The sequence below is a fragment of the Trichosurus vulpecula genome, chromosome 3 (assembly GCF_011100635.1).
Source record: "Trichosurus vulpecula isolate mTriVul1 chromosome 3, mTriVul1.pri, whole genome shotgun sequence".
Taxonomy (NCBI): domain Eukaryota; kingdom Metazoa; phylum Chordata; class Mammalia; order Diprotodontia; family Phalangeridae; genus Trichosurus; species Trichosurus vulpecula.
In genome coordinates, this window is record NC_050575.1 from 174,944,262 (window position 1) to 174,958,959 (window position 14,698).

At 42.6% G+C, this 14,698-nt stretch overlaps 1 protein-coding gene and 1 pseudogene across 1 annotated transcript; one reads left to right on the forward strand and one right to left on the reverse strand.

Moving 5' to 3' along the window:
* Nucleotides 1-1,341: 1,341 nt before the first annotated feature.
* Nucleotides 1,342-8,122, reverse strand: EDF1 (endothelial differentiation related factor 1). The gene is made up of 5 exons (XM_036752115.1): nt 7,835-8,122; nt 5,036-5,087; nt 4,345-4,505; nt 3,016-3,109; nt 1,342-1,914 (listed from the first exon to the last, which is right to left on the reverse strand). Exons 1-5 carry the CDS (start codon nt 7,910-7,912, stop codon nt 1,853-1,855), a joined length of 447 nt encoding a protein of 148 aa, XP_036608010.1. The 5' UTR covers nt 7,913-8,122; the 3' UTR covers nt 1,342-1,852.
* A 3,500-nt stretch (nt 8,123-11,622) lies between these two features.
* LOC118842314 lies at nt 11,623-12,527 on the forward strand (annotated as a pseudogene).
* The last annotated feature ends 2,171 nt before the right edge of the window (nt 12,528-14,698 follow it).

The window sequence follows — 14,698 nt, forward strand, 5'->3', positions numbered from 1 at the left end:
TAGGAAAAACTAAGATCCATCTGGCTAGACTGAGGTCTCAAGTTTCTTTTCAAATACATGAGGACAGACTCTGCTTTCAAGGTCTGAGACTTATGTCTAGAGCCAAAAGAAGTGACTGTTACTTGTCGAAGCTTGAAGAAAAGTTTTACTCCTACTCCAGTTAGAACATACAATATACATACAGGATAATGTAAATTCACCTTGTAGGAGACAATAGTTGTTCTCATACAGTAAGTTGTATTACCTCTTGCCAGATATTTATCTGAGCAGAAAAGTTTTCAAGAAGAAAACAAGTTATGTTCTTGGCAGGCGTTTGAATACATCACCCTACAACTTACCAGGGGTGGGGAACCTGTGGTCTTGAGGCCACATGTGAGTCTTAGGCCATTCTGAACAAGTTGTGGTATATGAATGCGATGGAATACTGTTGTGCTATAAGAAATGATGAGCAGGTGGATCTCAAATAAACCTAGAAAGACTTACATGAATTGATTAATGCTGAGTGAAGTGAGCAGAACCAGAAGAACATTGTACACAGAAACAGCAACATTGTGTGATGATCGACTATGATTGACTTAGTTCTTCTCAGCAACACAGTGATCCAAGACAATTTCAAAAGACTCATGATGGAAAATGCTGTCCACATCCATGGAAAGAACTATGAAGTCTGAATGCAAATGAAAGCACACTATCAGGGGCAGCTAGGTGGCTCAGTGAGGAGAGCACCAGCCCTGTGTGACCTTGGGCAAGTCACTTAACCCCAACTGCCCTGCCTTCCCCCTCCAAAAAGAAAAAAAAAGCACACTATTTTCACTTTTGTTGGTTTTTTTTGGTGACTTTTCCCTTTTGTTCTGCTTCTTTCACAACATAACTAATGTGGAAGTATGTTTACATGACTGCATACGTATAACCTATATCAGATTTGCTTGCCTTCTTGGGGAAGGAATTGGGAGGGAGAAAAAATTTGAAACTCAAAATCTTATGAAAAATGAATGCTGAAAACTATCATTACATGTAATTGGAAAAAATACTATTTACAAAAAAAAATTTAAATAAATAAATAAAACTTAGGCCATTACGTTTTCTATAATGCCACTGGCCAAACATGAAGCACTCCAACTACACTACTAATTAGCTAGAAGGTCAAATTGAGCCAGTTCTGCTGCAGAAAAGAGCTGCTCCCTCTCCATCTAAGCAGAGGCCAGATCTCACTGAAAACACACTTAAGAAACTGGATGTTTTGTTAGGAGAAGGTCTAAATCTATCTTCACTCTCTGATAGCGGATTCTGAGAAAGGCCGGGCTTCAGCAAACTAAAAAGTAACTCTTTGCCACAAACAAGAAGGGTAACAAACTTTTATTAGTTTCTCTTGAAAATGCAGGCTAGGGAGAACAGAGGTCACTTAAGTTGGTGACACATTTGCACTCTTTGCAAAACAGGGAGCAAGATCCCTGGATGCCAAACAGATATAACCCCCTCCACACTAACCCTCCCCTTAAAACGCATTAATTTAAATTGATCCCATTTCAACATATGCCCCAATGCCTCAAAAAGTTATAACTGCTTTTAGAGAGATAAACATTTGCTGACAAAATTAAGAGGATTATTAGTTCTGGCTCCTCAATCTTCAGAAAAGGAAATGGGAAAAAAAAGTCAGGAGAATCATTTAATTTGCAATGTTTTGTTTTTTGTTTTTGTTACAGCAGGTATAGATTTGGAAGGTTCTTCCCCCAAACAAGTCTGATACCCCTGTGTTCAGCTTGGCAATGTGAAGAGACACATTGGTTCTGGTGGTGAAGGAGAACCCGCCAGACGAGATCAGTCTGAACGAACTGATTTCGAGGCTTTGTGTTCATTTCCCCTTTGGTCCTGTCTCAAGCGGCTTTCCAATGTCCTTCCCACGAAGCTTGAGACCTAGAATGAGAAGAGTCAGCCTACTGAAGACCTCGCCCTACCCTCTACTTAGATAGCTCTCAGATAAAACAAATGGTAAAGCAGCTCAGCAAGTCATTTTCACAAGTCGGACTTCCAAAATAACCACTGGCCTTAGCCCATATATCAAAGTCACAGCCCTCCTACAATTATCTTCACTTCACTCTCCTTGCTCCCTGCCTTGCTAAACTAATACATCCTAGCATGTCATACATGCTCACTTCCCCCTCAAAATACAGGAAAACAACAGGAGACTGTGCTTTTCATCTCACTTGTTGCCTGTTCCTTTGGTCAGTCTAAAGTAGTCTAGGCACTCCTTATAGAGAACTGGGCTGATTATTCCATGGCTAGTTTAAAAGGTCCATGGTCACTTCTGATCTTAAGAAGGAGAATCTGAACACATCTCTTGAAAAGGAACTAATAGAAAATATTCTGACTTCTTTGTCACCACCACTCAAAAAGGTGGTGGCAGGAAAGCGGGCTGAAGACGCTTCTATCGTGGGTAGCAATGGGCTTTTCTTTAGCTAAGAAATGAAAATAGTAACACGTGGGCCACCAACATCAGAGCTCAGTTGTGAAGAAAGTGATCCTGGTTTAACTATCAGGGAACCTCTAATCCAGAGGCCTCTGCAAATAGCTTATGGACCACAGTATGGAGAACAATTGGTCTTAGAATGAGGTATCTCTTTCCTTAGCCCCTAAAAAGAAGATTTTGATTTGGGGGGTAACATTGAGGAAAAAAATTTTAAAATCGAAATCTCAAAGAGAAGAAAATTGAAAGGTACTACTCTCCCACATGACTTATCTTGAGGCAAGTTTTCTCTCATACCCTAAAATCTCTCAAGGATGAAGGCCAATTATGTTCGTCTCCAAATCATTTCTAAATGAAGTTCTTAGTAACACTGAGATAATATCACCACCTCTAAAACAGAGAAAAAACCCAGACCTCTTTTCCCTTGCACCTCCCATTAACTTTACTTTGCCCTGTGGTTAGGTTGTTAAGGGCGTCTCTAGGAAAACACAAAACTGTCTCTAAGCTTAAGTGTCATACTACAGTGGTCAAAGCCAAACAAAGATACTCACCAATGGCTCTTTCGATCTTGCCCAAGACCTGGTTATTGGGAATGGCCCGTCCACACTCATAGTCAGCAATAACTTGGGGCTTTTCATTGATTTTCTAAAGAGAAGATGTGCTTTAAACACATCAGTTCAGTACAGGAAATTCTCAGAAAGAAACAAGCCAATATATCCTACAATTCCTTCATGTTCTTCAAAGGGCATATGAGTTGACAGATGGCATGACTATTTCAGGGAGCTACTAGAAATTTTGCATCATAGATCTAAGAGCTGAAAGGGACCTCCAAGGCTATCTAATTTAAACTCCTCATTTTAAAAATTAGGAAATGGAGGCCCAGGGAGGTTAAGCCACCTGCCCAATATCATCAGAGGTGGGATTTTAACCTAGGTCTTCTGGTTCCAGCCACAGCTAGTGTTCTTTCTACTGTACTACAATGCCTCTGGTGCCAGACAAGTCTGTAAGATCAGACGGCCCAAGACACTAGAAACAGAAGAACTCTAGGTGAGGCAGCACATGCAATGGCAACAACCTCAAGGGATTTTTGGCGCTGAGCTATTCAATTCAACAAACAACGAGTGACCACTACATGCAAGGCACTATGATACGTAAGGCAAATACAAGGACCAAAACAAAACCAATTCTTCCTTCCGCGTGCTGATCACAGACCAATGAAAGGTCATCTGAAAGAAGGCACACTGACAAGAAAGAGGTAAAAGAATCAGGAACACTTCAAGAAGGTAGCGCATCAACTTAACCTTGCAGGAAGATGAGGACTGTGAGAGGCAGAGAAAAGGAGGTAGTGTGTACTAGGCACAAAGGACAGCTGGGGCAAACAAACAAAAGTAGAAGACAGCATGCTGAATTTGGGAGAATAGCTATTAGTCTGATTTGGTTAAAACAGGACTCATGAAGGGGAGTAATCTAATGTAATTAGTAATCTAATCTAATGTGGAAGGCCTTAACTGCAAGCATGAAACAGTTTGTGTTGGATCAGACAATGTGGTTAGAAGGTTTTTTGAGTTGGGGGGTCATATGCTAAGATCTGTAACCTGGGAAGATTATTTTGGCAACTATATAGAGGATGGAGTACAGAGAGAACCTATAAATGTGGAGACCAATTAGGAAGAACCAGGCAATACGCTACATGAGATAAAGTTAAGAAGCAGCAAAAGGAAGTTATAACTGGATTACATGTTCCATCTTGAGTTCAAGAAGTCTCAATTCAACTAGCAAGAACACACTGCCTTCTCTACTGTGTATTCAGTGTGCTCAACAAATACTTAACAACCAACATAACTATTCTCTAAATGAAGCTACATCTACTAAGTACTTACTGTGGCCAGATCCTTCTGTGTCAGTCCCTTGCTCTGCCGGCCCTGTTGGATCACTTTGCCCACTTCTAGAGTGACCCTGTCATGGTGAAGTTCCTCAGTCTCTCGGTCCAGCTTGGCTGTGTTCTTTGTGATGGAGTGTTGTTTGTTTTGGCCAGCCGCCCCTACATACAAAACAAGAGAGGAAGTAAAGAAGACTGAAACAGAGCATAAGGAAAACCTTTTCAAAATGGTAAATCAGATTTCACAACTTCCCAGCTGGTAATATTAATGTTTTTATCAACTGTGAAACTAGACTGTCAAAAGATTCTTTCTAGGGCACCAAGGTGGGCAAAAGGTGAGGCTCTCTTGACTATAATCTAACCAAAGCTGCCTCTTTGAGTTGCTCTGATATAACCATGTTACCTCCTGTATCGCCAGAAAATAAAATTGCCCAGGCATGTCAGAAATTCAGATGCTAAGTCCTTAGTCTGTCTAAGGATTAGATAGCTCTTTTGCCATGAATTAGTAATATTAACCTCTCACCTGAAGTTCCCAAGAGGCAGTAAATATGTGCACATGCGTACACCCAATCAGATACACACACACACACACACACACACACACACACACTCTCTCTCTCTCTCTCTCTCTCTCTCTCTCTCTCTTCCTCTCCCTAATATACAGCTTCCTTTTGGGACTTAAAAGCACCTACATTTCTTGGAAGTCTCCACATCTTCTCCTCTTCTCTGAGCTGCTAAGATGGCCTATAAAAACCAGAAGATATTTTTGGGTCAGAATTAGGTCTTGCAGCATCTGGCATGTATTCATTTAAGCTACCACTAGGCAATTTGCCCTTTCCTAATGATTACTGCTTTAAAAAAAAATGATACATAATAATGATATTTGGTTAAATAGCCAAAGCTGCTGATAAGAAAATCTTCCATAAGCATGTACTTTGGTGGTTCACAATAAATTGCTACCAGGTGAAAGAGAAATTGCCTTTTAGGAGGGGGAGAGTAGAAGGGGACCTGGTGAAAACGAAGCAGTAGATTTCTCAGTGACCTTCAGTCAAATGACACTGAAGTTTTCTTAGAGAATGAGACAGCTGCAGACATTGCTGACTGTAGTTTTACTTGATGTATTTGACTTGTTCTCCCTTGATCCACTAATATTCAAAAGAATAAGGTGAATTCTTTCTGAAGAAATAATGATTGAATGATTGGTAGATTTTAATCTTAAGTCCTTCTTAAGACCTCTGAACATTGTGATATGTTATTTCTGGTAAAACTAAAAGTTGCTTATATATCAACACAAACATGAAAAAACTTAGCATGTGTATTCTGGTTAACTCCTCTGATGGCTATTTATAGTGTCAAATGCTTGTGGATATTTTTTTTTCTTTGTAATAAAATCAATTTAGCAGCCACTAGAACAAAATTCAAATCAACACAGGTCAATCCAAGCCTAAACAGTATCAGACATCCATAGCCAGTCATAGAGACAAAAAAGAACTGTTTTCTTGAAGACTCTTAGTTTCTAGGACACAAAATGTGAGTAAAAATTATATACTCTCCCTTTTGACATCTTTAATAGGTTGGCCTCCCAATGAAATTCAGTAAGCAAATTATTATATCCCCAGTTCCTAACACCAAAAAGAAGAAAAAGCCCCTCCCCTCAAGGAGCTTATTTGTGTACTAGGGAGAAAACATGTCCACAGAGATAAATTGAAGTAATTTGGAAGGGGAGAGGGGGAAATCAGCAAAGGGCTTGGCATGAGATGACAGCTGAGCTGAGTCAAAGGGAGCTAGGGATTATAAGAAATAGGGTTAAGGAGTTTAAGAGCATTCAAGGCATAAGGGACAATCTATGCAAAAGGCAGAGGCCAGAGACAGACTATGGAAATACAAGCTGATGATTGTCTAGGAGTTCTGAAAGACTGCTAGTCTTTCACTCCTACACTTGCACAGCAAGAAGAAATTTAATCAGTGAGTTTTCTTGACACTAGTCCACAGTCCAGCAACAGAAAGATGTTGGGCTTTCTTAATTAAGGAGGATTTTAAACGTTTAAGAAGTTAGAGGTTCAGATTGTAAGCACTGACAATCCTCCTTAATCAGTGGGTGAGCTTTTCTAATTCCTCAACCCAGGTCAAAGGATCAGAGATAGGAAAACTGTGCCAAACATTACATTATGTGGTTGAGTAATGAATGGCACGGCAGCTTCTCTAACTTTTATCAATGTTCCCCATTAGCCAACCTTTGCTCAGGGCACCTATGGGGACAGTGCTTTCCTTCCCACGCACGACCCCCCCAAACAACTTTTTCTTTTCAAAGAATGACGAAATAGGGATAAAGTTCTCTTCAGTTCCCTAATTTCAATACGGGGTGACCCTAAATTCTCAAGAGCTATACCCACACTGTGCAAGTTCTCTCAGATACTACTAAACTGGAAAGGCTTTGTGAGCCATTAGCCATCTGTATATTTGCTGCTCAAACACCAGCCTAGTTAAGTTCAGAAAGGCTCATTAGTGAAAGATTAGCTGAGGTAACTCATTAAACCATCAAGCAAAGCATAAATATATCTTTTACCAAGGACTTTCTTCACAACAGTTCTGTGAGAGGGATGGCAAGTAGTCTCTCCATTTTATAGAGGGAGAAATTGAGTAAAGAGCCTTTGATCACAGGGATACTAAGCAGCCAGGGTTGCTATATTTGAGGGAGAGAAGCCACCCCCCCAGATGAAATCACAGACACTCCAAGACAATTTCATGAATGAAAAGCAGAAATCACACTACCCTTTATGCAACAAAGAGCCCCCCGGTGGGCCTGGAGGTGCTCCTATCCCCTACTAGGCTGATGTTATCTATCTCTCTAAGGCCCAGCAGAGGGCCCTGCGGCCAGGAGCCATCTGGCACAAGTTTTCGGAATGGACTCGAACTTGGGCTCATAGTTTTGGCGTTGGAAGGGGCCATCCTGTGCAATCCCTTCATTTTACATTTGTGGAAACTGAGGCCCGAGGAGGTTAAGTGACAAGCCCAAGGCACGAGCCCCGGATAACTCCAACCGAAACCCCGAGGTCTCTCTTTCCAGGGCCCCACGCTGCGTGATGCCAAGGGAAAGGCTGCCAATATCTCCTGTCCCCCGAGCCCTACTCGGCCCCGGGGCTCCGGGGCACAGGAGGGTCCGCGCTGGCGGCCTTCCCTCGTCCTGCCCTTCTGGGCCTTCGGCTCCCAAGCTCCAGGGCTGCGCCCAGGCTGGGCCGGCATCGTTCTCTTCTCCGCCCCAGCCCCCGCGTGGCGGGGCCGCGGCCCAGGGAGTGCTGTCCAGCCCGGACGAGGCATCGGGCCCGGTGACTCAGCAGCGGCTGCGGCCGGGGTCTCGGCCCGATGGCGTCGGGCCCCGCGAGCCCCGGCCGTTCGGGGAGCCCGCTGCGGCAGGCGGCCGGGAAGGCGGCGCGGCCTGGCAAGCCCCGGGCTCGAGTGAGGACGCGGCGGTGGCGGCCGGCGGGCCGTACCTGCTTGGACTTGGCCTGGGCCGCCGTGGGGCCCTTCTTGCGCAGCACCGTCACCGTATCCCAGTCGCTCTCAGCCATGGCGGGGGTGTGAGGGGGGTGTCTCCGCTCTCGGGGAAGCCGGACTCGGGGAGCAACGCAACGCAACGCTCCGCCTGCCTCGATCGCTCGCTACTCTCCTCGCTCACCGGGCGCCCCACGCCTGCGCGGTCAAAGAAGCCACACCCCGCCCTCTCGGACCGCGAGCCGCACCTTTCGCCCCGATTGGCCAATAACAAGAGAAGAGGCCGTTGTTTCTTCCAGGAAATAGGGGACAATCTATGTCAGGGCTGGGATGAGGAAATGCCTGGGACCTGGCGCGGAGGGGGAAGAGAAGGGCGCCGTATCGCGCTCGCCGAAACTACCTGTTCCAGCATGCAATTCGGCGCATTACAGGTTTAGCGAAACTCAATGACTGGAGAGGAGACTACAAAGACCAGGATGCATTACGACTTTCTAACGCCGTTTCCCACCCCCAAAGGCGGGCGACGCTGAACAGGAGGTTATCTGGGGATTGTAGTCTTGGGCAGGTGCGCTGGTTTGGCCTCTGGAGGTTCAGTGCCCTGCGATGCTTTCTTCTACCTGCCCCTTATCTTCTCCGCGGACTCTTCACCGAGACAGGAAAAACTTGGTGTCTGGGATACAGAAGCCTGGGCTAGAGCTCTGAAAAGGACCCAGGAGTTGTGACTGTTCCTTAGGGCTCAGATTACACCTCCGCCTTGTCCCGCTTGCTCTTGTACCTCCCCCGTAAAGTGCCTGGCACAGAGCCCGGGGAACTAAATCACGTGCCCCCGGGAAGAAGTGAAGAGGAGCGGGGGACCCAGCTGTGACACAAGCCAATGCATTTGTAGCGGGAGGGCACAGCAGAGGAAGGCCAAATCAACGTGGTCACAAAGCCGAAGCACACAGACTTTAGAGCTAGAAGAGTCCTTAGACACCATTTGACCCACTCTCCTTAAAAAGAAAATGCTCTTTTTTCAGGTCTCAGTCAAAATGCCGCCTTCATCAAGAGGCGGTGCCAGGACTCCCTTAATGACGATAGTCGTTTCCCTCGGATTGCTTCCAGTATACTCTGTGTACATCTTGTTTGTACATAGTTTGTACGTTGTCTGCCACGTTAGATTGTAAGTACCCTGAAGGCAGAGATTAGTTTTGCTCTTTTGGGTATTCCCAGCAGCTTAGCACAAAGGCAGGCGGTGGTACAGTGGAGAGAGTGCTAGGCCCTGAGTCAGGAAGACCTAAGTTCAAATATGGCCTCAGATGCTCACAAGCTGTATGACCTTGGACAAGTCACTTAACCTTAGTTTCCTTAATTGTGAAATGGGTATAATAATAATACTTACCTCCCAGAGTTATTGTGTAGGTCAAATGGCAACTTTTTTTTTGAAGTGTTTGGCACACAGCAGGCACTATATAAATGTTTATTGCCAGGGGCAGCTGGGTGGCGCAGTGAGTAGAGCACCGGCCCTGGAGTCAGGAGGACCTAGGTTCAACGCTGGCCTCAGATACTTGACACTCTTACTAGCTGTGTGACCTTGGGCAAGTCATTTAAGCCCAGTTCCCTTGTCTTTATTCCTTCCTTTCCCCTCCATAGCGCTTGCGCACAGTACAAACATCAGTTACAGACGCTTAACTGGCTGAGCATGACCTGCTCTACAGGCTCGTTGGCTGGTCTCACAGAAATCGTTCCTTTGACTGTGGTTTTTCCGAATGTCCAGGAAACACTACCTCCTAAGTTACTCATGCCTATTCTAAAAATGTCGGTTTGGAACAAACCCCTGAGCTTTAATGTCCCGAGGTGTAGACCTTTTTTTCACCCGACAATGTTGTTACTATAGGGCTAAAGGAGAGACTGTGACCACTGAAGAGAGTTGAGGAAGTCCTAAGATAACAAGAGGACAGTGTGATGATTGTGAAATAAATTCCTTGAGAGCAAAATACAAAAGCCTTGGTGTCAGGCTTGTCCAGGATTTTGCCAGTGACGCTGCCACCCTCCTTCCACAAAGCCAAGCGAGGCTTTGAGAAGATTAGCAAAGGAGCAAGTCTAAGGGAGACCGCAGAGGTGTATTGTTAGGTGTTAAGGCTGTCATTGCTGAAATTAAGCAGTATAAACCTGTCACAACCCCTCACGAAATTGCTCTGGTTGTTTCAATTTCTGTAAACAGACCAAGAAAGTGACAGCATGATATCCAATGATATTATAAAAAGGAAAAAGGTTGGGAGAAAGGGAAGAATGGAATAAAATATATGAATAATGAATTAAATGTAATTAAAAGCATGAAGTTTGACAGAGGTAGCATCTCTCCATATTTTATTAACACAACCAAAGGTCAACAATATGAATTCCACAATGCTGAGATGAAGGAAAAGCCTGAGACAGTTTCTGGGTAACTAAAAATCAGTTTATTAATTAGGCTAGCAAATAATCAATAGAGGTCAGTGGTTCTCTTAGAAGTCAAAGACCCTGCATGGAGGCCACTTGAATGTTTAAATACCTTTGGAAAAGGGGTTGTCTCTGACAGGTGGAAATCAACTCTGCTTAGTTGAGTGAATGAATATTATAATTATAATTATATAATAATATATTACTATATAATTATAATGTTATAATGAGAGATGGGCTTTTTCTTTTTCCTTTTTGTTGTTTTTTTTTTTAGTTTTCAACATTCACTTTTATAAGATGTTGAGTTCCAAATTTTTTTCTCCATCTGTCCCTCCCTCCCTTTCCCCCTCTCCTGCCCCCTCCCCAAGATGGCAAGCAATCTGATATAGGCTATACATGTACAATCATGTAAACATATTTCCATATTAATCATGTTCTGAAAGAAGAAACAGAACAAAAGGGGAAAACCATGAGAAAGAAAAAAAGTGAAAATTAGTATGTTTTGGTCTTGATTCAGACTCCATAGTTCTTTCTCTGGATGTGTATTAGCATTTCCATCATGAGTCTTTTGGAATTGTCTTGGATTATTGTTTTGCTGAGAAGAGCCAAGACTATCAACATTGATCCTCACAGAAAGTTGCCGTTACTGTATACAATGTCCTCTTGGTTCTGCTCATTTCACTCAGCATCGGTTCATGTAAGTCTTTTCCAGGTTTTTCTGAAATCTGCCTGCTCATCATTTCTTATAGCACAATGGTATTCCACTGCATTCATATACTACAGCTTGTTCAGCCATTCCCCATTTGATGGACATCGCCTCAATTTCCAATTCTTTGCCACCACAAAAAGAGCTGCTATAAATATTTTTGTACATGTGGGTCCTTTTCCATTTTTTTATAATCTCTTTGGGAGACAGACCTAGTAGTGGCATTGGCAGATCAAAAGGTATACGCAGTTTTAGAGAGGTGTGCTTTTTCTGACAAGGAGCTGGGTAAGTGACTTTGATCTTGTCAGACAAAGAAACTCATCTCAAGCCAGACCACTTCCACCTGGGACAATCTAAGGGATCCATCTCCACCCAGACCTACCGGAGTTGAACAATGGGCCAGAATTCACCTAGATCAGATTCTCTTTACCCTTATAGCAAAAATAAACTCTCCCAGTTGGGTGGGGTCCCACCCAAGATTGAAGAGAATGTCTCAATGCCTTGTCCTTCACAAAGAAATAAAAAGGAAAAACCTCTATTAATAACTGACCTACAAAAAACTGGTTATTACTATAATAAGAAAATAATCATTTTTCTCAATGCCTATGCTGTATTAAGTGAAAAGCTCTCTAGTATATATTGTACCTACTCTTGAAAATACAAATGCCCGTTGCCATAATTTCTAAGGATGTCAGTAAAGAATCACTCAATACAATGGTTTGGAATGGGTTAAAAACTGGGCTGGAGGTTGTTGCAGAAAAACCTCCAGGTTTCTTTGTCAATTGAAAGACTAACCTAAAGATATGACTGGCCGTGAAGTGTTTGGAGAAGAGGAATTGACCCTGAATCTTAAAGATATTCTAAGTTGTGACTTTGGAAAAGTTGAGAAGGTTGTTGTGATAAAGGAGGATAGTATGCTTTTCAAAGAAAAGAGTGAAATCCCAAATTGAAAAACATGTTCAAGAAATCACTAAAGGGTTAAAGATTACCTCTAGTTCTTAAAAAACACAGAAGTTAAGTTTGAATGTATGGCCAAACTTTCTGATGGAGTAACTATAATAAAGGTTGGTGAAACAAATAATATAGAAATGAACAAAAAGAAAGACTGAGTTACTGGTGCCCTAAATGCTGCATGTACAGGTTTTGAAGAAGGCATAGACCCATGAGGTGGTTGTGCATGGCTTTGATGCATTCCAAAAACCTTAGAAATCATAGCTCCAGCTAATGAAAATTTAAAAATTAGAATAAAAATAATGAAAAGACACTGAAAATCTTGGAAGTGACCATTGCTAAGAATGCAAAGGTTGAAGGATCATTGATAGTTGAGGAACTTTCACAGAGCTCTTTAGAGGTAGTTATGACGTCACACTCAGAGATTTTGAGAACATGAAAAAAGAACAATTGACCAAAATAGATTTGTGAGACCTGCTTTTCGGGATGCCACTCATGTAGATTCCCAGTGAACTACTGCAAAAATTGTAGTCACTGAAATTCCTGAAGAAAAGAAGGAACCTTGCTTGGGAGGGATGGGTGGCATAGGTGAGGGCATAGGAGGTGGCATGGTCTAATTTCCTAGACTTGTGGTCTGTCATTATGAACTGTGATGATGCAAGAGATGACTCAAGGCAGAGGACTAACTTCAGAGGAGTCATTTGGCGACACTGATTGAAGTAAAGGCTGATGTTTAAGAAAATCACTTAGGATCATCAGGTACTGGTTGAAACTGACAAAAAAAAATTGTAATCATTTACTGCTAACATCATCTATGCCTGCAGATAATTTATTTTGTACTTTTGGACAGAAAGATATTTGCATAGATGCCAGATTCACACTGATGTCATTCTTTCAACTTAAATATTTAACCGTGAAATCAGAATTTGTTGCTTGCTGTTACTAGAAGGAAAATTCAAAACCAGCCTTTCTGTGCAGAGTAAGAATAATCAAAATTATATACAAAGCAGGGAAATATCTGATTATGGGACATTCTTTGTATAATAATGTTTTTTTGCTTTAGAAAAACTTTTTCTGAACTTAACACCAAGTAAAACGGACATTTCCACATACATAGTATTAACCAAAAATTTCACAAGTCTATGAAACATTGCATTACAACTAGACTTATTACGAGAAATGTATATGCATATGTAATGTTAATGGGATAGAAAGATCTTCCCTGTCCATTAATAGGCCTATGTGACCTCCTTTGAGCTCTGGCGCAGCTCACAGCTGTGATACATCCTGAGTCACAGAGCCTATTGGGGGAGGGAAGCTTGCTTAGGGGAGGCTTGCTTGTAGAAAGGCTTTCACACCTTTAGGCACTGAGTCATGAGGGTTGTGATGCCTTCTGACTCTGAGACATATATATATACTGAGTTGGTATTTTGCTTTTGGGGGTTTGATTATGAGAAGGATCTTTTGATTTCCTTGTTGAGATTCTGAGTAGCCATATGTTTGAAACTCCCTTACTGGTCAGATGTAAAGACTATCTCGATCCAGTGGTGTATGTAAAGTGTACAGCAATATTGCTTTGGTTCAGGCAGTTAAGAGCCCTGTCTGTTGGTCTTTGGGCTAATCTCTCTGCTTGTATTTTCTCTGACATTCAGGGTGCTGACCCTTCCCCTGAATTAGTGAATGTAATTAAAAGTAGGATTGTTAACTCCTTTTTGAGCAGTCTTTCCTAGAAAAGCAGATCTAAGAACCTGTGCTAGCAGGCCATCCTGAATATGCTAGGGTGCTTGCTGCTACAGCATGTGGACCCCTAAGAAAGTACATAGAATTTACAATTCATACAGAAATTTGCATATTTATGATAGTACAACGAAGGAAGGAGGAAAAAACAAAAATCCCCTCCTCAAGGGGAGTGATATGGGAGGATGAAAGGTACAGTAGAGGTGGGAAAAGGACAAGACCCCTCCTAAAGGGGAGGAGCAAGGCAATGGCAAAAGCAGAGTCCCTTTCCCTTGGGAATTGCTAGTCTTAATAAGCCCATGAAGATGGGAGGGGCTGCTTATCTGCAAGGGTCCCAGGTGCACAAGCAGTTTCTTAGGTGCCCATTTTGACTCCAAAGGACCCATGACGAATCCAGCTTGGGGTGCAAACTGGACTTATGTCAACTCAAGGTGTTCAGGGCCTCTTGCATGCTTTAGGTCCAGTGTTTCTGAAAAATATGGCAACTAAAAAAGACAAGTTCAGAGGACCCTTTAACATTCCTTAACATCAGTAAAACAGAAAATGAGAGTTATACTTGAAATTGAAGATCCCTATTATGATTGGCTTGCTTTCTTTTTAAGTCTAAGACTGAGGCTTCTAGTACTATCATTCACAAGCCCCTGCCGGCATACTCCTCATTACAACCAACCGACTGAACTCTATTAGCTTTTTTTTAAGGGATTTACTGAGTTGGAAGTACAGGAAGAGTTGGTACAAAGCAATCTCCCTCTCCTCCACCAAAAAACCTGGGGAGTGCTCTCCAAGAGTATTGTCTCCAAGGGGACACAAAGTCTCCAGGGAAAATGGGCTGAAACCTAAAATATAAAGGTAGTGAGATACATGCGTTTACTCTTATATCACTGGTACTTATTAGTTTCACACCACTGGAGGACTCACATAACCTGTCAATCATACCACCCATGCAATCACCTCACAAGGTGGTTGTGAGGAAAAAGCTTTGCAAACTTAAATAGCTATGTAAATAAAATCATTATTTATTATTATATTTGTACCTTGACCTTTCTAGTCT